The sequence below is a fragment of the Mustelus asterias genome, chromosome 19 (genome assembly GCF_964213995.1).
Source record: "Mustelus asterias chromosome 19, sMusAst1.hap1.1, whole genome shotgun sequence".
Classification (NCBI taxonomy): Eukaryota; Metazoa; Chordata; class Chondrichthyes; order Carcharhiniformes; family Triakidae; genus Mustelus; species Mustelus asterias.
Window position 1 is genome coordinate 1,000,877 of NC_135819.1, and position 24,636 is coordinate 1,025,512.

At 48.0% G+C, this 24,636-nt stretch overlaps 1 protein-coding gene across 3 annotated transcripts in view; it reads left to right on the top strand.

The window, feature by feature from the left end:
• The first annotated feature begins 1,345 nt into the window (after nucleotides 1-1,345).
• The window catches only part of LOC144507669 (adhesion G protein-coupled receptor E3-like), a 102,073-nt gene continuing 78,782 nt past the window's right edge, over nucleotides 1,346-24,636 (top strand). For all 3 annotated transcript variants that reach the window (XM_078234825.1, XM_078234826.1, XM_078234828.1), the window contains exon 1: nucleotides 1,346-1,435. In XM_078234825.1, the coding sequence (XP_078090951.1) occupies nucleotides 1,384-1,435 (52 nt within the window). In that variant the 5' untranslated portion in view covers nucleotides 1,346-1,383. The remainder of the gene's footprint in view (nucleotides 1,436-24,636) is intronic.

Sequence of the window (24,636 nt, forward strand, 5' to 3'; positions counted from 1 at the left end):
TGACAGACCAGTTGGCACCTTGGTTGGATGTCCAAAGTGAAAGGTGGCACCTCGGATACCTCAGCACTGCCTCAGTACCGCACTGGGAGTGGGCAGCTTGACTTTACGCCCATCAGTCAGGAAGGGGTCACCCTCTAGGAACTTACAGGTCAAATTTAGGGGTTCATTTTCCAGCCCCGCCCGCCACTGGAATTCGTCGCATCCAGGCCCGGAAAATCTGATGGGCAATTTGAGGGTCCATTGACCTCGGGCGGGGAATTTCCTGTCTCAGGGAAGGAAGTGACCAGAAACGCCTTCCCTTAGGGTGGGATTTGACATAGAATCCCTACAGTGCAGAAGGAGGCCTTTCGGCCTAGCACGTCTGCACCAACTTTCCCTCAGAGCACCTTTACCCGGGTCCTATCCCTGTAACCCCCTGTATTTACACTTTAATGCCCCTAGCTGGCACATCTTTGGACATTAAGGGGCAATTTAGCATGGCCAATCCACCTAACCTGCACATCTTTGGACATGAAGGGGCAATTTGGCATGGCCAATCCTCTTAACCTGCACATCTTTGGACTGGAAGTAAAGTTAATTTTTCAGTCACAAGTAAGGCTTACATTAACACTGCAAGGAAGTTACTGTGAAATCCCCCTAGTCGCCACACTCCGGCGCCTGTTTGGGTCAATGCACCCTAACCAGCACCTCTTTCAGACTGTGGGAGGAAACCGGAGCACCCGGAGGAAACCCACGCAGACACGGGGAGAACGTGCAGACTCCGCACAGACAGTGGCCCAAGCTCGGGAATTGAACCCGGGTCCCTGGCACTGTGAGGCAGCAGTGCTAACCACCATGCTGCCCAAGAGAGATAGATATTTTTTCCAGAATTTAACCACGTCGAGGGGTAACGGGGTGAAAGTGGGAATGTAGCATCATGGAGGTAGAGAATTAGCCATGATCACATTGAATGGCTTGAAGGGCTGAATGGCCTACTCCTGCTCCTAGTTCCTGTGCTTAGAAAGGTCGGAAACCTCATTGTCACATCTCACAGGAATACAAAAACAATTGCGCGTTTGAAAGGTCAAGTGTTGTTTCCTTCAGAGGATCTGTCTGATGTTTTTTCGTCAGCACATTTATTGAAGCCAGTGTATACACGAGCTAAATGTTGAAGGAGTTTTCGCATCTAATCTTACAAACGGTTTCCACGTCAAGATTAGCTGCATCTTAAGCCCATTGGCTATTCCTGAGTCAACCACAATCCAACTGGAACATTTGTTAAAAAAAATATGTATCTACTTCAATCTTCGGCTTGCCTCCAGTTTCCTGCCTTTTGACATGGTTAGAATGAGAGGATGTGGCTTGAAACATTCTCAGTCAGCGCAGCTCCTCAGAGCTCTGCACATGTATTCAGCCTGGACACCGAGTGAGATGGCACTTCTGAGGCACTTACTGGGTAAGTACGGTGTGGTAAAATTCATTTGACTAACGGCGAGCATTTACCGTAACGTACAATTTCACCCACCCGCTCTTTGAATCTCGTTTTTCACAAGGTTGAAGTCTCTCCACTTCAACCTTTCCCCCTCTCTTTTATTTCGTTTCATTCTCTGAGTGGGGGAGCTGGCTTCCCATTCAGGACAGCACTCCCATTCCAAATTGCGAAGGGGCTTCCATAGATAGGGAGAGGCAGGCATGAATGGTGCAGTGAATAAGGGACACGGACATTCTCTCTTCCACCTTCTTCCCGTCGGGAAAAAGATACCAAAGTCTGAGGTCACGTACCGACCGACTCAAGAACAGCTTCTTCCCTGCTGCTGTCAGACTTTTGAATGGACCTACCTTGCATTAAGTTGATCTTTCTCTGCACCCTAGCTATGACTGTAACACTACATTCTGCACTCTCTCCTTTCCTTCTCTATGAACGGTATGCTTTGTCTGTATAGTGCACAAGAAACAATACTTTTCACTGTTTACTAATACATGTGACAACAATAAATCAAATCAAATCAAAACCATTAAGGTAATGGGACCAGGCGGAGATTAGTAAACTGTTTTCAAGCAGTTAGCTGCCATGGTTTGGAACGCACCACCTTGTATGGTGATGGAATAATAATCGCAATAGATGTTAAAAGACAATTGGATTTAACGAGAGATTGGCAGAGCTCTGTGGAAGAGTGGGACTAACTAGTCGAGGATAGACTTGATGGTTAGAAGGGACTCCTACACTGTAAATGTCTGTGACATCAGAATCTGTGTAGATTCGTTGACTCTATATGTTTGTAAATGTTTATCTTTGATTTATTATTGTTGCATAAAGTTTATTTATTAGTGTCACAAGTAGGCTTACATTAACACTGCAATGAAGTTACTGTGAAAATCCCCTAGTTGCCGGCGCCTGTTCGGGTACACCGAGGGAGAATTTAGTACGTCCAATGCATCTAACCAGCGCGTCTTTCGGACTGTGGGAGGAAACCGGAGCACCCGGAGAAAACCCACGCAGACACGGGGAGAATGTGCAGACTCTGCACAGGCGGTGACCCAAGCTGGGAATCGAACCCGGGTCCCAAGCGCTGTGAGGCAGCAGTGCTAACCACTGTGCCGCTGCCCCGTGTATTGGGATACAATGAAAAGTATTGTTTCTTGTACATTATGCAGACAAAGCATACTTTTCATAGAGTACATAGGGGAGGAGGAAGGGAGAGGGTGCAGAATATAGTGTTTCAGTCATAGCTAGGCTGTAGAGAAAGATCAGCTTAATATAAGGTATATAAGTCTGATTGCAGCAGGAAAGAAGATATTCTTGAGTCTGTATGTTGAGAGTGAGCAATAAGCTTGTGTTGTAACTGCGTCTGAAACGGGATTTTTAACTGCAAGGTGAAACTATAATTTTCTGTCTGTTCATTGAGTTATTAATACACTGATGAGTCAGTCCTTTTTATCATGCATTGCAAAATGAATGAACCGAGAATTTGATTTGAGAATCCTAATGGAGAGGTAGCATCTTAAAGCTAAAATTAACAAAGTAATTTGAACAGAGTAACTTTATACTGAGAGGAGCAAACAGTGTCCATTCGCTTCTGAGTCAGAGAATGATGTGACTGAATAAATCTCTGTCATGACAGGGCATCGTTGCAGAGTCAGATTTATTCTGGTTTATGAAGTGGCTTTCTTCAAGTAGTTTATCGAAACAGATCTGAGGCGTTCAGTGAGATTAGCCACTGCGCTCGTGAAGCAGAAAAAACAAAGAGGAAGAACCCAGCTCGGTGGCACAGTGGTTAGCACTGCTGCCTCACAGCGCCAGGGACCCGGGTTCGATTCCAGCCTTGGGTCACTGTCTGTGTGGAGTTTGCACATTCTCCCCGTGTCTGCGTGGGTTTCCTCCGGATGCTCCGGTTTCCTCCCACACTCCGAAGATGTGCGGGTTAGGTGGATTGGCCGTGCTAAATTACCCCCTTAGTGTCCAAAGATGTGCAAATTAGATGAATTGGTAAATGTGTGGGGTTGTGGCGGGAGGGGAGGGGAGGGGGGGTTGGTGCTGGTTAAGTTGCTCTTTTGGAGAGCCAGCGCAGACTAGATGGGCCGAATAACCTCCTTCTGCACTGTTGGGATTCTATGGTGCCTTGGTCGCTGTCTGAGATTTGTGGGCATGTATGAAAGTCTCTCGACCACACTGCACGCGAGTGGAATCGAGCTGGTGGATGTTGTCTCCAGCCTGACTTGACTGAGGTTACCTGAGTGGCAACTAAGTGGTTACGTTCATACTTTCTACTGATGATGCTGTGAATAAGGCAATGCAAGGGAGTTCCCAAAATAGTCCCCAAATGTACCCGCCAGTGATTCTACCAAAACTCCTCAGTGCCGCTCAGCATAAACAAAGGTCTGAATGCTTTGAGAAAGTTGTGACCTATCGTGATGCACTGCTTCACTGCTGACGTGGGTCTAAATCACTTAAAACTCCCAAAATCTGCCCACAGCCCACACAGGATGGGTTCAACTCCATTCAAATGGCAATTATGTGGCATTTACTTCACCCATTTTTCCGTGTTAACATTACCACTCTACAAGGGCTTTTCCCAGCCCATTTCATTTCACCCTATCAACGTATCTTTCAATGATTTCCTCTTTCAAGACTTTATCCAGCTTCCCCTGAAATTCATCCATACAATTTGCCCCAACCAAACCTTGCCACATTCCCACCGCTCTCTGAATAAAAGTATTTGTCCCAATTGATTCATTGGAGCCTATCTTATGTTAGGGGTGGCACGGTGGCACAGTGGTTAGCACTGCTGCCTCACAGCGCCAGGGACCCGGGTTCGATTCCCGGCTTGGGTCACTGTCTGTGCGGAGTCTGCACGTTCTCCCCGTGTCTGTGTGGGTTTCCTCCGGGTGCTCCAGTTTCCTCCCACAGTCCGAAAGACATGCTGGTTAGGGTGCATTGGCCGTGCTAAATTCTCCCTCAGTGTACCCGAACAGGCCCCGGAGTGTGGTGACTAGGGGATTTTTACAGTAACTTCATTGTAGTGTCAATGTAAGCCTACTTGTGACACTAGTAACTAAACCTTTAAAAAAAATGTTGTATCATAGTCATCGAATCATTGCAATTGATGTCAGAGTTCACTCCAAACCCTGAGGTAGGGATCAGATAAAACTCTTGTTTATTGTCCAGTAATGATAGAGTGGGAAGTGGGAAGTTGGTGAAAGCACATGACGATCAACTCTATTGTCTTCCTTGGTTTTAACATTGTGTAGGTTTCAATTTATGGACGTCCTGTGGCACAGTGAGTTAGCAGCCTTGCCTCTGAGCTAGAAGCTCTGGGTTCGAGTCCCACCCCAGGACTTGACGATCGAGGAAGGTGCGTTCATAACACGGCCAAACAGGTTGAGTGTCAACCTGTAAATCCTTCCAAACGCGCCAATGGCTGATGGTAAGAGTGGGAGAGACTCCTGGTCAGCCATGCTTGATGGAAGGGAAATTGGATCTTCCACTATCGCTATACAGCAAAGGTTTGATTCCTGGGATGGCAGGTCTCTCATATGAGGAGGGACTAAGTCAGTTAGGATTGGATTCACTGGAGTTTAGAAGAGTGAGAGGGGATCTCATAGAAACTTATAAAATTCGAACAGGGTTCGACAGGGTAGATTCAGAAAGAATGTTCCAGATGGTGGGGGGAGTCCAGAACTAGGGGTCATAGTTTGAGGATAAGGGGGAAACCTTTTAGGACTGAGGTGAGGAGAAATTTCTTCACCCAGAGGGTGGTGAATGTGTGGAATTCACTCCCACAGAAGGTAGTTGAGGCCAAAATGTTGTCTAATTTCAAGAAGAAATTAGATATCACTCTTGGGGCTAAAGGGATCGAGGGATATGGGGAGGAAGGGGGGGATCAGGATATTGAATTTGATGATCAGCCATGATCAGAATGAATGGCGGGGCTGGCTCGGCAGGCCAAACGGCCTATTCCTGCTGCTAGTTTTTAATGTTTCTATCCGTAGCTCTGGCCCACATTGTGCATGCGGTGGAGGGGGGAGAAGAAAGTGCATGTTGCCATAGCAACCAGGACCCCCGGAGTGAACGCAGGTTTCAGTTTAGCAAAGGGGATCTCATGGTGACATTGGCCAGCGGGTGGTAAGTGGAGGGAGAGATGGAAGAGGAGAAAGAACTGTCGAAATAATAACAGTCAGACAGATGACCGCCTCGCTTTGATTCTGACTCTGATTACTCTGTTGGTGGTGAAGATTTTGCTTGGTGGCACTGCCACTTGTAGGCCGCAGGAGTAGGTGACAATCTCAAGGCTGAGACCGGGGACATTTCACAACATAACGTAAAGAGACAACACTCTACTTCCTTTTCAACCCACGCTGAATAAATGAAGGCAATTTGCAAGGGGAGGCTACGGTCTAGTGGTATTATCACCGGGCTGGTATCTAGAATCATAGAATCCCTACAGTGCAGTAGGAGGCCATTCGGCCCATCGAGTCTGCACCCACCACAATCCCACCCAGGTCCTACCCCCATAACCCCATGAATTTACCCTAGCTAAGTCCCCCTGACGCTAAGGGGCACTTTAGCCAATCCACCTAACCCGTACCATCTTTATCTCAGATAAACTCAGGGTGGCATGGTGCCACAGTGGTTAGCGCTGTTGCCTCACAGCGCCAGGGACCCGGGTTCAATTCTGGGCTCGGGTCATTGTCTGCGTGGAGTTTGCACGTTCTCCCTGTGGGTTTCCCTCAAGTGCTCCCAAGATGTGCGGGTTAGGTGGATTGGCCATGCCAAATTGCCCCTGAGTGTCAGGAGGATTAGCAGGGTAAATACTTTGGGTTACGGGGATAGGGCCTGGGCGGGATTGTTGTCGGTGCAGGCTCAATGGGGCCAATGGCCTCTTTCTGCACTATAGGGATTCTATGGATTCTAATGTTCTGGGGACCCGGGTTCAAATCCCGCCACGGCAGGTGATGAAATTTGAATTCAATAAAAATTATCTGGAATTAAGAATCTACTGATGACCATGAAACCATTGTCGATTGTCGTAAAAACCCATCTGGTTCACTGATTTCCTTTAGGGAAGGAAATCTGCCGTCCTTACCCGGTCTGGCCTACATGTGACTTCAGAGCCACAGCAATGTGGTTGACTCTCAACTGCCCTCCAAGGGCAACTAGGGATGGGCAATAAATGCTGGCCAGCCAGCGATGCCCATGTCCCACGAATGACTTTGATAAATATTGTGCATTATGAATTTGTGCCCCTGCCTCCACGAAGCCGTCTCCCCAATATTCATCACCCCCGATGTTCCTTCACATTGAAATCAATGGCAACTGATGACTACTCAAGAAGGCTCCTTAGGCAGCGCGCTTGGCTGCAACTCCTTCCACAAACATTCACTCCCTCCACCACCAATGCACAATAGCAGCAGTGTGTACCATCTACAAGATGCACTGCAGGAACTCATTGAATCATCATAGAATCATAGAATCCCGACAGTGCAGAAGGAGGCCATTCGGCCCATCGCATCTGCACTGACCACAATCCCACCCAGGGCCTATCCCCACAACTCCATGCATTTACCCTAGCTAATGCCCCCGACACTAAGGGGCAATTTAGCATGGCCAATCCACCTAACCAGCGCATCTTTGGACTGTGGGAGGAAACCGGAGCACCTGGAGGAAACCCACGCAGACACGGGGAGAACGTGCAGACTCCGCACAGACAGTGACCCAAGCCGGGAATCGAACCTGGGTCCCTGGTTCTGTGAGGCAGCAGTGCCACCTGTGCCACCGTGGCGCCCTCATCAGTGGAGGATTTGGGAAAGATATTGAAGTAAAGCTCCCACGAGGGACCGAAATAATTGGCGGCACGTCACTGCTCTTCTCTCTGCTCCCTCTTCCCGATGACTTAGGGGCGGCACGGTGGCACAGTGGTTAGCACTGCTGCCTCACATATATAGAACATATATAGAACAGTACAGCACAGAACAGGCCCTTCGGCCCACGATGTTGTGCCGAGCTTTATCTGGAACCAAGATCAAGCTATCCCACTCCCTATCATCCTGGTGGGCTCCATGTGCCTATCCAATAACCGCTTAAATGTTCCTAAAGTGTCTGACTCCACTATCACTGCAGGCAGTCCATTCCACATCCCAACCACTTTCTGCATAAAGAACCTACCTCTGATATCCTTCCTATATCTCCCACCACGAACCCTATAGTTATGCCCCCTTGTAATAGCTCCATCCACCCGAGGAAATAGTCTTTGAACATTCACTCTATCTATCCCCTTCATCATTTTATAAACCTCTATTAAGTCTCCCCTCAGCCTCCTCCGCTCCAGAGAGAACAACCCTAACTCACAGCACCAGGGATCTGGATTCGATTCTCGGCTTGGGTCACTGTCTGTGCGGAGTCATAGAATCATAGAAACCCTACAGTGCAGAAAGAGGCCATTCGGCCCATCGAGTCTGCACCAACCACAATCCCACCCAGGCCCTACTCCCATATCCCTACATATTTACCCACTAATCCCTCTAACCTATGCATCTCAGGACACTAAGGGGCAATTTAGCATGGCCAATCAACCTAACCCGCACATCTTTGGACTGTGGGAGGAAACCGGAGCACCCGGAGGAAACCCAGGCAGACACGAGGAGAATGTGCAAATTCCACACAGACAGTGACCCAAGCCGGGAATCGAACCCAAGTCCCTGGAGCTGTGAAGCAGCGATGCTAACCACTGTGCCACCGTGCCGCCCTCTGAACATTCTCCCCCGTGTCTGCGTGGGTTTCCTCCGGGCGCTCCGGTTTCCTCCCGCAGTGCGGAAGACGTGCTGGTTAGGGTGCATTGGCCATGCTAAATTGACCCTAGTTTTAGGGGGATTAGCAGGGTAACTATGTGGGGTTACGGGGATAGGGTGGGATTGTTGTTGGTGCAGGCTCTGAATTGCCTCCTTCTGTACTGTCGAGATTCTATAACTTGATCCCGCTTTGGCTGGTGTCTCTGTTGATTGTGGCTCTGTTTACAAGACTGCAAGATCAGCATGTAATGTGTTCCCAAGGATCAACATTTTGTTTAGTCTGAGGACACAGCTTGGAGGAAGATGTTTATTTTCTCACAGTGTAAATGAAAATGGTTTTCCCTTCCCCTCTTAACTCCACACAAAACTATATATGGCAAGACATATTCTCATTGGATTGAGTCTTTGTTGGACCCCCTCTTTGTTTAGCTCTGTTCCTGCACCTCAGGAAGTTCATATTGACATTGAGTCGAAAGTTGTTGAGATTAAAAAAGTCAGCATTTTAAAATTAGAACAGCACGTGATGTTCAGCATGAACCTTCTGAGTGGCACGGTGGCACAATGGTTAGCACTGCTAATTATAATTCAAAGATAGTTACGAAAACCCACCAATGCCTCTACTTTCTCAGGAGGCTAAAGAAATTTGGCACGCCCACTACGGCTCTCACCAACTTTTACAGATGCCCCATAGAAAGCATTCTTTCCGGATGTATCACAGCTTGGTATGGCTCCTGCTCTGCCCAAGACCGCAAGGAGCTACAAAAGGTCGTGAATGTAGCCCAATCCATCACGCAAACCAGCCTCCCATCCATTGACTCTGTCTACACTTCCCGCTGCCTCGGCAAAGCAGCCAGCATAATTAAGGACCCCACACACCCCGGACATTCTCTCTTCCACCTTCTTCCGTTGGGAAAAAGATACAAAAGTCTGAAGTCGCGTACCAACTGACTCAAGAACAGCTTCTCCCCTGCTGCTGTCAGACTTTTGAAAGGACTTACCTTACATTAAGTTGATCTTTCTCGACACCCTAGCTATGACTGTAACGCTACATTCTGCACTCTCTCCTTTCCTTCTCTATGAACGGTATGCTTTGTCTGTCTAACGCGCAAGGAACAATACTTTTCACTATATGTTAATACATGTGACAATAATAAATCAAATCAAATTAAATCAAATCAAAAGATGAAATGGATTTCTAGTTAGAGTTGTTAAAGCAATAAAGCTTCACAATGGAGTCAGTGGGTCTCGTAAGAATGTAATTGGCTTCATTAACGATATAAATGATTCATATAGTTTCTCAATTATTACTGTCCCTCATGGGAGCCTTACTTCAATATCCCTCCCACGTCCTCCACTAATACAGGCAGCACGGTGGCACAGTGGTTAGCACTGCTGCCTCTCAGCGCCAGGGACCCGGGTTCGATTCCGGCCTCGGGTCACTGTCTGTGTGGAGTTTGCACATTCTCCCTGTGTCTGCGTGGGTTTCCTCCGGGTGCTCCGGTTTCCTCCCACACTCCAAAGATGTGCGGGTTAGGAGGATTGGTCATGCGGAATTGCCCCTCAGTGTCGGGGGATTAGTAGAGTAAACTTGCGGGGTTACGGGGTAGGTGATTCTTCAGAAGGACCTCTTCAAATTGCAGCTAATGAAAATACAACAGAACTTACTCCAACTTATAAATCAAAAAAAGGGTTTAATAAAGAAACATCATTACTCCAAACTTGGGGTCTCGCCCTGGGCCACTCCAAGCTCTCCACAATTCGACATAGTTCCATATTTTTTTTATTCATTCGTGGGACATGGGCGTCGCTGGCTGGGCCAGCATTAATTACCCATCCCTAGTTGCCCGTTGAGAAGGTGGTGGTGAGCTGCCTTCTTGATTCGCTGCAGTCCACGTGCTGTGGGTTGACCCACAATGCCGTTAGGGAGGGAATTCCAGGATTTTGACCCAGCGACTGCGAAGGAACGGCCGATATATTTCCAAGTCAGGATGGTGAGTGGCTCGGAGGGGAACTTGCAGGTGGTGGTGTTCCCCTGTATCTGCTGCCCTTGTCCTTCTAGATGGAAGTGGGCGTGGGTTTGTAAGGTGCTGTCTAAGGATCTTTGGAGAATTGCTACAGCGTATCTTGTATAGATAGTGAGTCAGCTGGTCAGCTGACGATTACATCACTCTGTAATTGGTTCCATGGTTTACTGGGTCAGCTGACCCTTACATCTTGTTCCCATTGGTCACATTACATCCAATACAAAGTTGTCACCGGTTACATTCTAACATAGGGCCTGGATAGGATTGCTGTGGGTGCGGGCCCAATGGGCCGAATGGCCTCCTTCTGCACTGTAGGGATTCTATGATTTCACAGGTTCACATGCACTGTCACATACAACGCATATTCACTCTCTCTCTCACACACACACATTATAGTTACAAACAGTAAATAACTCAGAAGCAGATGGTTGTTAGACTGGAAGGGAGCAAGTTTGTCAGCGTGGTTCAGTGAAGTTGCTATAATTGTCTCAGAGTCAGAATGTTGTGGGTTCAAGATCCAGAGGGTTGATTCGTGTATCTTGGCTGAACCGTCCTGGGGGAGTGCTGCATTGGCAGGATGCATCACCCTTTAGATAAACGGATAATTCAAAACCCAGCTGCACTCTCCCGTGGATGCAGACAGTACTTGTATTGCAGTTTTTAAAAAAAACTTATTTTGATTATTCTTTTTATTTGGAAGAGCAAAGGAGTTTCTGTTCTAACTGTATTATCATAGAATCATAGGGTGGAGTTCTCCCACGGGAATTGTAGCGAGCAGGAACGGACCATGCAAAAGTCCGCTGACCTCGAGTGTGAATCTCCAGCCCCCGGGCGAGCGTGCCCGGAAAATCCCGCCCATCGGGTTTTACAGCTCAGAAAGAGGCCCTTCAGCCCATCGTGCCTGTACCAGCCATCAATCACCTGTCTATTCTAATCCTATTTTCCAGCACTTGGTCTGCAGCCTTGTAAGCTTTTCAAGTCCTCTTCGAAATGCTTCTTCAATGTTGTGAGGGTTCCTGCCTCCACCACCCTTTCAGGCAGCGAGTTCCAGATTCCCACCACCCTCTGGATGCAAAGGTTTTTCCTCAAATCCCCCCTAAATCTCCTGCCCCTGACCTTCAATCTCTGCCCTCTGGTTATTGACCCCTCTACTAAGGGGAAAAGTTTCTTCCTATCTGCCCTATCCATGTCCCTCATAATTTTCTAACCTCGATCAGGTCCCCCCTCGGCCTTCTCTGCTCTGAGGAAAACAACCCCAGCCTAACCAGCCTCTCTTCATAGCTGAGAAAACTCCAGCCCAGGCAACATCCTGGTGAATCTCCTCCGCACCCTCTCCAGTGCAATCACATCCTTCCTATTGGGTGGCAGCCAGAACTGCACACAGTACTCTAGCTGTGGCCTAACGAGTGTTAGACACAGCTCCATCATAACCTCCCTGCTCTTAGATCCGATGCCTGGGCAAATAAGGGCACGTATCCCATAGGCTTTCGTAACCACCTCATCTACCTGTCCTGCTGCCTTTACTGGGGGTGTACCTACAACACGTACAGTGGCTCAAGAAGGCAGCTCCCCACCACCTTCTCAAGGGTAAGTAGGGATGGGAAATAAATGCTGGCCTTGCCAGTGATGCTTGCATCTCATGAAGAAATAATTTTTTTAAAAAGGCACTTTTACGTCAACCAATATCACAAAAAAATTTGTTCGTGAAAATATTGGGTATTTATGGGATCTTAAGAACATAGAACATAGAACATAGAACAGTACAGCACAGAACAGGCCCTTCGGCCCACGATGTTGTGCCGAGCTTTATCTGAAACCAAGATCAAGCTATCCCACTCCCTATAGAGCTATCCCACTCTTGCTCTGCATAAACTCCTTTAGTGCCATAACTCTCAAGAATAGACACGAAATAGGTTTACTTGTAACTTTCCAAAAAAAGGATAAATGATTACTTGTAAACACCCGAATATATTCACCACGGCATCCTCACACGCTCTCTCACACATACACTCACACGCTCACACGCTCTCTCACACATACACTCACACGCTCACACGCTCTCTCACACATACACTCACACGCTCACACGCTCTCTCACACATACACTCACACGCTCACACGCTCTCTCACACATACACTCACACGCTCACACGCTCTCTCACACATACACTCACACGCTCACACGCTCTCTCACACATACGCTCACACACTCACACGCTCTCTCACACATACACTCACACGCTCTCTCACACATACACTCACACGCTCTCTCACACATACACTCACACGCTCACACGCTCTCTCACACATACGCTCACACACTCACATGCTCTCTCACACATACACTCACACGCTCACACGCTCTCTCACACATACACTCACACGCTCACACGCTCTCTCACACATACACTCACACGCTCTCTCACACATACACTCACACGCTCTCTCACACATACACTCACACGCTCTCTCACACATACGCTCACACACTCACACATGCTCTCACACACAGACACACACAAGAAAAGGTGATTACTGAAGAAGTAATGTGCACTTAGGTCTTAAAAGTCCAAAGATTCAGTATTAAACTTGAGATGGAAGCTGGAAACAAGCTTAATGATTCCCCTTTGGAATGTGGAGGTTAGGCAGATTGGCCAGGCTAAATTGCCCCTTAGTGTCCAAAGATGTGCGAGTTAGGTGGATTGGCCATGCTAAATTGCCCCTTAGTGTCCAAAGATGTGCGGGTTAGGTGGATTGGCCATGCTAAATTGACCCTTAGTGTCCAAAGATGTGCGGGTTAGGTGGATTGGCCATGCTAAATTGACCCTTAGTGTCCAAAGATGTGCAGGTTAGGTGGATTGGCCATGCTAAATTGCCCCTTAGTGTCCAAAGATGTGCAGGTTAGGGTGGATTGGCCATGCTAAATTGCCCCTTAGTGTCCAAAGATGCACAGGTTAGGTGGATTGGCCATGCTAAATTGCCCCTTTGTGTCCAAAGATGTATAGGTTAGGTGGATTGGCCATGCTAAATTGCCCCTTAGTGTCCAAAGATGTACAGGTTAGGTGGATTGGCCATGTTAAATTGCCCCTTAGTGTCCAAAGATGTGCAGGTTAAGTGGATTGGCCATGCTAAATTGCCCCTCAATGTCCAAAGATGTGCAGGTTAGGTGGATTGGCCATGTTAAATTGCCCCTTAGTGTCCAAAGATGTGCAGGTTAAGTGGATTGGCCATGCTAAATTGCCCCTTAGTGTCCAAAGATGTGCAGGTTAGGTGGATTGGCCATGCTAAATTGCCCCTCAATGTCCAAAGATGTGCAGGTTAGGTGGATTGGCCATGCTAAATTGCCCCTTAGTGTCCAAAGATGTGCAGGTTAAGTGGATTGGCCATGCTAAATTGCCCCTTAGTGTCCAAAGATGTGCAGGTTAGGTGGATTGGCCATGGGAAATGTGTGGGGTTACAGAAATAGGGTGGAGACTCCACGAGTGTGAGAGCGTATGTAAATAGTCGGTGCAGACATGATGGGCCAAATGGCCTCTTCTCCCAAATAGAGATTCCATGATTCTATAATATAAAACTGTCCAACCTCTTAATGCTTCTGGTGGACTGAATCCAGGAGCCGTGGCAGTTCTAATCAATGTTTTCCACTCTAATGCATTTCGATTCTTTCATAACCCCTGCCTTTTGAGAATTTACTTGCAAGTCACAAATTAGTTCAAATCTACAGCCAATGACCTGAGGATTGAAGGGGAAAAGAATGCGGAGCTGAAATGAAAGCAGAAAAATGTTTGAAATGAGTTGTGTTTAGAGGGAAGAGTAACCTTGAATGTTAAGCAGGGATGGACAAAGGGAATCATTCAGATTTCCAAGCGCATGGACTCGGAATACAGTGCACGGCCTATCCAGTCCAGCTAAACCCCAACTCATGGCCATTTGTAAAGAGGGAGGGCTCAGCCTGAATGAACCTCTCGTTCCTCATGGGGGGGAGGGGGTAACTTGCATTGTTATAGCACCTCGCCGCATCGGCCATCAGTCAATGAGATTTTTTTCTGCAGCCACTGTGATTATGGAGGTAAACTCTGATGCCGAACGTGTGCACAGCAAGATCCCACAAACCGCGACACTTGGGCGAGTGACCACTTCATTGGTTCACTGTCGACGGTGGTTGAGGGAGGAACGTTGGCCGGGATGCCAGGAGATCAAAGGGAATTGTGTAACCCAACCCGCAATAATGGGAGTCAAGGAAGACCGCAGGCAATTGTTGGTTTTCCCCCTGGAAAAGGTTGCGGGAGCTAGGAAGGTTCTCTCTGGAGCGGAGGAGGCTGAGGGGAGACTTAATAGAAGTTTATAAAATGATGAAGGGGATAGATAGAGTGAACGTTTAAAGACTATTTCCTCGGGGGCATGGAGCTATTACAAGGGGGCATAACTATAGGGTTCGTGGTGGGAGATACAGGACGGATATCAGAGGTAGGTTCTTTACGCAGAGAGTGGTTAGGGTGTGGAATGGACTGCCTGCAGTGATAGTGGAGTCAGACACTTTGGGAACATTTAAGTGGTTATTGGATAGGCACATGGAGCACACCAGGATGATAGGGAGTGGGATAGCTTGATCTTGGTTTCAGATAAACCTCGGCACAACATCGTGGGCCGAAGGGCCTGTTCTGTGCTGTACTGTTCTATGTTCTAAAACCTACGGAATGCGAGGCACCAAGTGACTGAAAAATAATTCGGGGGGGTGGGGGAGAGGAGTTCTCTTTGATATCTTTCATTCTTCCCCTAATCCCGAGGATTGAGGAAAAACTGTAGAGTCCGAAAGGTAAACCTTTTAGAACTTTTTTGATTTGATTTGATTTATTATTGGGATACTGTGAAAAGTATTGTTTCTTGCGTGCTATACAGACAAAGCATACCGTTCATAGAGTACATAGAGGAGAAGGAAAGGAGAGGGAGCAGAGTGTAGTGCTACAGTCATTGATTTGATTTGATTTGATTTATTATTGTCACATGTATTAGTATACAATGAAAAGTATTGTTTCTTGCGCGCTGTACAGACAAAGCATACCGTTCATAGAGAAGGAAAGGAGAGAGTGCAGAATGTAGCGTTACAGTCATAGCTAGGGTGTAGAGAAAGATCAACTTAATGCGAGGTAGGTCCATTCAAAAGTCTGACAGCAGCAGGGAAGAAGCCGTTCTTGAGCCGGTCGGTACGTGACCTCAGACTGTTGTATCTTTTTCCCGACGGAAGAAGGCGGAAGAGAGAATGTCCGGGGTGTGTGACCTGAGGTGACCTGAGCTGAGCTGAGGTGAGGTGAGGTGAGGAGAAATTTCTTCACCCAGAGAGTGGTGAATGTGTGGAATTCACTCCCACAGAAAGCAGTTGTGGCCAAAACGTGTGATTTCAAGAAGAAATTAGATTTTGCTCTTGGGGCTAAAGGGATCAAGGGATATGGGGGGGAAGGGGGGGATCAGGATATTGAATTTGATGATCAGCCATGATTAAAATGAATGGCGGAGCAGGCTCGAAGGGCAGAATGGCCTCCTCCTGCTTCTAGTTTCTATGTTTCTATACTGGCTGGATCAAAGTACCTCAGCAATCACCAAACATTAAGCTTGGAAACAGTTCATTTGTATGAACTTCTGCACTTGAGATGTTGAAGATAAGGATGACACGGTGGCACAGTGGTTAGCACCACTGCCGCACAGCGCCAGGGATCCGAGTTCAATTCCCGCCTTAGGTGACTGTGTGGAGTTTGCACATTCTCTCCGTGTCTGCGTGGGTTTCCTCCCACAGGCCAAAGATGTGAAGGTTATGCTGATTGGCCGTGCTAAATTGCCCTTTAGTGTCCTGGGTGTGTATGTTAGAGGGATTAACAGGGTAAATATGTGGGCTTTCGGGGGTAGGGCCAGGGTGGGATTGTGGTCGGTGCAGACTCGATGGGCCAAATGGCCTCCTTCTGCACTGTTGGGATTCTATGATCCTATGATAAGGCTTCCTGGACAAACTGCCTGAAAATCAGTAAGTGAGAAATCTTATAGAATCCCTACAGTGCAGAAGGAGGCCATTCGGCCCATCGAGTCAGCACCAACCACAATCCCACCCAGGCCCTATCCCCATAACCCCACATATTTACCCCAGCTAATCCCCTGACACGAGGCTCAATTTAGCAGGACCAATCCACCTAACCCGCACATCTTTGGACTGTGGGAGGAAACCGGAGCACCCGGAGGAAACCCACGCAGACACGGGGAGAATGTGCAAACTCCGCACAGACAGTGACCCAAGCCAGGATTCGAATCCAGGTCCCTGGTGTTGTGAGGCCGCAGTGTTAACCACTGTGCCACCCCTTAGTGATTCTAGTGAAGCTGGTGATTACCATTGGAAAACATTTTGGGATGGGGAATTCCTGTGGTTCATTCCCCACTCTGTATCCTGCCAAAATATTTGTACATCATTGCCGCCAATAAGATATGTGATGGTCAACAGCTTCGATACCTGGGTGTATCTCTTTTTTTTTACTTCTGTGCCGACAGGCCCTCATTGGTTCAGGATAGAAATTTACCCAGGCCAGTCATTCCTCCTATTCAAAAGGTGGGAATAAAAGATATAAGGCGGATTTTCCAGCTGTTCCTGCTGCTCGGAGCTTCCGGTTCCTTCAACCAAGCAGGAGGATGGTGAGCGGGGACTTTGCCACCTTCCTGTCCCCACTCTCATCAAATCCGTGACAGGAAGGCTCATGGTTGGCCTTCCTGTCACCTCCTCTCCGAGGCTCTTCAGTGGACAAGTATTAACCCAGCGGGCAGAAGGGTCACCATTCAGGGAGCCCGAATAGAAACCCGGTGCGAGTAGCTTGCGGGCTTCATTCAAAGGCACTCGGTCACTGATTGAGGGACCCGGGTAGGGGAAGGACACCCACCTGCCCTCACTGCTGATCCACATTCCCATATGACCCTCCCCTACCTCCTTCCCATGACCCGGTCTCACTATCCTTCCCCCTCCCCCCGCCCCGTAACCTGGGACGCAGCACAATCATCAGCCCTGAGTGGGTGTAATACTGTCAGCAGCCACCACCTGCCCGATGGCGCTGCCATTCAGTGAAGCTGCTGGCCTCCAATAGGCTAGGTGGCCCTCGATGGGTAGAACTTCTGTTTCTGGGGTCCGTGATCCCAGGGAAAGCCCACCAGTGTCCAGTTAAATACCTGACTGACGCATTATGTGACAGGTCTCCCTGAAAGAGGCAATGTGGGGCTTCCCAGCCAGAGATAAGGTCCCCCGTCTGCTCCATTACAAATCATCCCATACCTCCAGAGCATTCGCCCCAGCTTTGAGATTACTAGCCCAGTAACATTACCAACACTGTCCCTTTAAGTGGCCCTTGGCACAGTTAATCCTTATGTATCAGAAGATTGCAAGCTCAAACAGCAATCCAAGACTTGCGCAGATTGGATTGGCTTGGCTTGGATTGGATTGGATTGGATTGGATTGGATTGGATTGGATTGGATTGGATTGGCTTGGCTTGGATTGGATTGGATTGGATTGGATTGGCTTGGCTTGGATTGGATGCGATTTATTATTGTCACATGTATTAGTATACAGTGAGAAGTATTGTTTCTCTTGTGCTATATATACAAAACATACCGTTCATAGAGTACACAGGGGAGAAGGAAAGGAGAGAGTGCAGAATGTAGTGTCACAGTCATAGCTAGGGTGTAGAGAAAGATCAACTTAGTGTGCGGTAAGTCCATTCAAAAGTCTGACAGCAGCAGGGAAGAAGCTGTTCTTGAGTCAGTTGGTACGGGACCTCACACTTTTGTATCTTTTACCCGATGGAAGAAGGTGGAAGAGAGAATGTCCGGGGTGCGTGGGGTGCCTAATTATGCTGGCTGCTTTTCCGAGGCAGCGGGAAGTGTAGACAGAGTCAATGGATGGGAGGCTGGTTTGAGTGATGGATTGGGTTTCATTGACAACTCTTTGTAGTTTCTTGTGGGTCTTGGGCAGAGCAGGATTCATACCAAGCTGTGATACTCATGATGTGGAGATGTCGGTGTTGGACTGGGGTAAGCACAGTAAGAAGTCTCACAACACCAGGTTAAAGTCCAACAGGTTTATTTGGTAGCACAAGCTTTCGGAGCATTGCTCCTTCATCAGTGGAGAGTTGGGTTCACAAACAGGGCATATATAGACACAAACTCAATTACAAGATAATGGTTGGAATGTGAGTCTTTACAAGTAATCAAGTCTTTAAGGTACAGACAATGTGAGTGAAGAGAGGGTTAAGCACAGGTTAAAGAGATGTGTATTGTCTCCAGCCAGGACAGTTAGTGAGATTTTGCAAGCCCAGACAAGTCGTGGGGGTTACAGATAGTGTGACATGAACCCAAGATCCTGGTTGCGTGGAACTTGGCTATCAGTCTGCTGAGCTGTGATACCAAGCTGTGATACAACCAGAAAGAATGCTTTCTATGGTGCATGTGTAAAGGTTGGTGAGAGTGGTTGTGGTAATGTCGAACTGTCAGTTGGTACGTGCTCTCAGACCTTTGTATCCTTTTCCCAATGAGCTGGTTTCCCGGGTGGGAATGCTGCCCTGTATTGAACATAGAACATAGAACATTACAGCGCAGAACAGGCCCTTCGGCCCACGATGTTGCACCGACCAGTTAAAAAAAAACACTGTGACCCTCCAACCTAAACCAATTTCTTTTCGTCCATGAACCTATCTACGGATCTCTTAAACGCCCCCAAACTAGGCGCATTTACTACTGATGCTGGCAGGGCATTCCAATCCCTCACCACCCTCTGGGTAAAGAACCTACCCCTGACATCGGTTCTATAACTACCCCCCCTCAATTTAAAGCCATGCCCCCTCGTGCTGGATTTCTCCATCAGAGGAAAAAGGCTATCACTATCCACCCTATCTAAACCTCTAATCATCTTATATGTTTCAATAAGATCCCCTCTTAGCCGCCGCCTTTCCAGCGAAAACAATCCCAAATCCCTCAGCCTCTCCTCATAGGATCTCCCCTCCATACCAGGCAACATCCTGGTAAACCTCCTCTGCACCCTCTCCAAAGCCTCCACATCCTTCCTGTAATGTGGGGACCAGAACTGCACACAGTACTCCAAGTGCGGCCGCACCAGAGTTGTGTACAGTTGCAACATAACGCTACGACTCCTAAATTCAATCCCCCTACCAATAAACGCCAAGACACCATATGCCTTCTTAACAACCTTATCTACTTGATTCCCAACTTTCAGGGATCTATGCACACATACACCTAGATCCCTCTGCTCCTCCACACTATTCAAAGTCCTCCCGTTAGCCCTATACTCAACACATCTGTTATTCCTACCAAAGTGAATTACCTCACACTTCTCCGCATTAAACTCCATCCGCCACCTCTCGGCCCAACTTTGCAACCTGTCTAAGTCTTCCTGCAAACTACGACACCCTTCCTCACTGTCTACCACACCACCGACTTTGGTGTCATCAGCAAATTTGCTAATCCACCCAACTATACCCTCATCCAGATCATTAATAAATATTACAAACAGCAGTGGCCCCAAAACAGATCCCTGAGGTACACCACTTGTAACCGCACTCCATGATGAATATTTACTATCAACCACCACCCTCTGTTTCCTATCCGCTAGCCAATTCCTGATCCAATTTCCTAGATCACCCCCAATCCCATACATCTGCATTTTCTGCAGAAGCCTACCATGGTGAACCTTATCAAACGCCTTACTAAAATCCATATATACCACGTCCACTGCCTTGCCCCCATCCACCTCCTTGGTCACTTTCTCAAAAAACTCAATAAGGTTAGTAAGGCACGACCTACCTGCCACAAAACCATGCTGACTATCACCTATCAATTCATTACTCTCCAAATAACTATAAATCCTATCCCTTATAATTTTTTCCAACATCTTGCCGACAACAGAAGTGAGACTCACCGGTCTATAATTCCCGGGGAAGTCTCTGTTCCCCTTCTTAAACAATGGGACAACATTCGCTAACCTCCAAGGAGTCACCTTTCCCGTGTTGAACCTTTTCTCCTGAGGAGGCAGGGTTTGATCTTGGGGAGCTGACAGACGTCAGTTCTGGCCTGAGTCAGCGCGGGGTTTGGAAATGATTGACGTTGGTTGAGAGGAAGATGAGTCAGAAATGCCCAAGCGGGCAAGGATACACTTCCCTCAACATTTGTTTGTGGGGATTCGTATTTCAGCATTTCCAGCAGTTACGTAAGCCTTTGGTCACCCTTGACTGTTTACCAGAATCCCAGAAACCAGTTTCTCAGAATGGCACGGGCATTTACAGCACAGAAACAGGCCATTCGGCCCAATGGTCTATGCTGGTGTTTATGCTCCATAAGCCACCTCCAATCTACACCATCTCATTCTAACAATATATCTTTCTCCTGAGCCGCAACCCCCCAGTTTCAGGGTGTTAGGTTGAACTGGGAGAGATACCATAAAGATATACTGGGGAATCTCTCACGGAAATTACCAGATAAGGTTTGCAAATCGATTGTGCAGAAGTGTAAACTTAGAAGAGATTCATAGAATCCCCACAGTGCAGAAGAGGCCATTCAGCCCATCTAGTCTGCACTGACCCTTTGATTGAGTATCTTACCCAGGCCCTCTCCACCGCCTCATCCCTCTAACCCCACACTTTTTACCCTGCTCATCCCCCTAACCTACACATCTTTTTATTGGGGCTAAAGGGATTGAGGGATAAGGGGGAGGAAGGGGGGAATCAGGGTATTGAATTTGATGATCAGCCATGATCAGAATGAATGCTGGAGCAGGCTCAAAGGGCCGAATGGCCTCCTCCTGCTTCTAGTTTCCATATTTCTATCTTTGGACACTAAGGGGCAATTTAGCATGGCCAATCCACCTAACCTGCACATCTTTGGAGTGTGGGAGGAAACCGGAGCACCCGGAGGAAACCCATGCAGACACGGGGAGAATGTGCAAACTCCACACTGACAGTCACCCAAGGCCAGAATTGAACCCAGGTCCCTGGAGCTATGAGGCAGCAGAGCTAACCACTGTGCCACCGTGCCACCCTTGGGCAATTGGGCAATTACCGCTGGGCAATTCCCCTGCAGTGGGAAACAACAGAAAATGTGATTTGAATTGCAAATTCTGGATAATATTTACCCAGAAAATGTTAGAGGGATTAAAACCTCTTTTAGCTTCTGGGTAACTATTGTACAGAACCACACTGACCTATCATGGAATTCCTCCACTCCCTCATCTGTCCCAGAGAACCCCCACACGCCCGCAATCACCCAACTATTCACTGCTATCGGGCAAACCCCACAACTATAACTCCGAAGGAAATACACCACGCACCCCCCCCCATTCCATGGAATTACACCCCTTCAGCCAATGCAACCAACCCCCCCACCCTTCCACCCTCCTCCCCCATCCTTCCCCCCATCCCCCACCCTTCCAACCCATCCCCCCCACCCTTCCAACCCATCCCCCCCACCCTTCCCCCCCTCCTCCCCCACCCCACCCCTCCCCCATCCTTCCACCTCTCCTCCCCTACCTTTCCCCCTTCCCCCCACCCCCCCCACGCTTCCACCCTTCCTCCTCCACCCTTCCTCCCCCACCCCTCCTCCCCCATTCCCGCCACCTGGCTAAGCTTGACTCTCATCTCAACCATGTAATTCGCCACAATTCCTAACCTTTTCACCCCCACCCTCCAGCCTGACCCGACCTGACCGGATGTAACACCCCCCACCCACCCACTTCCCTGCAGGCTCGACCTGATCAAACCCCAGGCCCCAGGAAGCGTAAAGGAGAACATGCCCCTGTCTACATCAATGGGGACGAAGTAGAAAGGGTCGAGAGCTTCAAGTTTTTAGGTGTCCAGATCACCAACAACCTGTCCTGGTCCCCCCATGCCGACACTATAGTTAAGAAAGCCCACCAACACCTCTACTTTCTCAGAAGACTAAGGAAATTTGGCATGTCAGCTACGACTCTCACCAACTTTTACAGATGCACCATAGAAAGCATTCTTTCTGGTTGTATCACAGCTTGGTATGGCTCCTACTCTGCCCAAGACCACAAGGAACTACAAAAGGTTGTGAATGTAGCCCAATCCATCACGCAAACCAGCCTCCCATCCATTGACTCTGTCTATACTTTCCGCTGCCTCGGCAAAGCAGCCAGCATAATCAAGGACCCCACGCACCCCGGACATTCTCTCTTCCACCTTCTTCTGTCAGGAAAAAGATACAAAAGTCTGAGGTCACATACCAATCGACTCAAGAACAGCTTCTTCCCTGCTGCTGTCGGACATTTGAATGGACCTATCTCGCATTAAGTTGATCTTGCTCTACACCCTAGCTATGACTCTAACACTACATTATGCACCCTCTCCTTTCCTTCTCTATGAACGGTATGCTTTGTCTGTACAGCGCGCAAGAAACAATACTTTACACTGAATCCCAACACACGTGACAATAATAAATCAAATCAAATCATTGACTCCCACATCGAGGCAATGCCTCCATTTTAAAGTTCTCGGCCGGAATTCTCTGGTCAATCATGCCGATGGGATTCTCCGGTCTCCCCAGCAGCGCACCCCACCCATGGGTTTCCCGTCGGCGTGGGGTGACATTAATGGGAATTCCCATTGACAGCGGCGGGACTGGAGAATCTCACCTCTCGCAAACATCGCGCCACCTCCCACTGGCGGGAAACAGATGGTTGGGAATCCCACCACCCCCCAATGAGCCATTTAATTTGTCATTTGCTTCAGTGGGACTATAATATCCCCCCAGGGGGAGGGCGTGTACTCTCGGAGAATCTTGATAAAATCAGTACAGTGATCGCAGTTGAACACTATGGATTCAAGGAATTACAGAGATGAAGTATCAATGATTCAGAGTCTTGTTTTCGTTGGTAAAAGAACTGAACTTAAAATTACTTACAGACTTGTGGTGAAGAATTTTAAAATGTTTGATGCGGATCTTGGTTGCGAGACATGCAACAGAGAACCAAACTGGAGGTGTGAACTTTCTTTGTTTGTCAACAACAGAGTTAGCACAATGGCACAGTGGTTAGCACTGCTACCCCACAGGGACCCGGGTTCAATTCCGGCCTCAGGGTCACTGTCTGTGCAGAGTCTGCACCTTCTCCCCCGTGTCTGCGTGGGTTTCCTCCCACAGTCCGAAAGATGTGCTGGTTAGGGTGCATTGGTCGTGCTAAATTCTCCCTCAGTGTCCCCAAACAGGCGCCGGAGTGTGGCGACCAGGGGATTCTCACAGTAACTTCATTGCAGTGTTAATGTAAGCCTTACTTGTGACACCAATAAATAAACTTTAAAACTGTGCCAACATGACACGCTCATGATAATGGGCCTTGTTTCATATACTTGTTGTTCTGCCAACTGTCAGATGAGAAGGGACTAAGTGGGTTAGGATTATATTCACTGTTGTTTAGAAGAGTGAGAGGGGATCTCATAGGAACTTTTAAAATTCTAACAGGGTTAGACAGGGTAGATTCAGGAAGAATGTTCCCAATGGTGGGGGGAGTCCAGAACTAGGGGTCACAGTTTGAGGATAAGGGGTAAACCTTTTAGGACTGAGGTGAGGAGAAATTTCTTCACCCAGAGGGTGGTGAATGTATGGAATTCACTCCCACAGAAAGTAGTTGAGGCCAAAATGTTGTGTGATTTCAAGAAGAAATTAGATATAGCTCTTGGGGCTAAAGGGATCAAGGGATATGGGGGGAAGGGGGGGCATCAGGATATTGAATTTGATGATCAGCCATGATCAAAATGAATGACGGAGGAGGCTCGAAGGGCAGAATGGCCTCCTCCTGCTTCTAGTTTCTATGTTTCTAAAAGTACTGATGGGATATCAAAAATATGATGTATTTTGAGAGAATCTTGGACTCTGGCATGCACGGCGTCTAGATGATCTGAAGTGAGACGTATGAACATAGGGATTAGGAGCAGGAGTCGGTCTCTTGGCCCCTCGAGCATGTTCCACCATTCAACAAGACCATGGCTGATCTGATTGTAACCTCAACCCTACATTCCTGCCTACCCCCCGATGACCTTTCACCCCGATAACCTTTCACCTCCTCGCTAATCAAGCATCTATCTCGCTCTGCCTTAAAAATGTTCAAAGACTCTGCTCCCTCTTCTGAGGAAGAGAGTTCCAGACACTGTCCATCCTCGAGAAGAAAACAATTCTCCTCATCTCTGTCTTAAATGGGTGACTGCTTATTTTTAAACAGTGACCCCTAGCTCTAGATTCTCCCACAAGTGGGAACATCCTCTCCACATCCTGTCAACACCCCTCAGCATCTTAAAGGTTTCT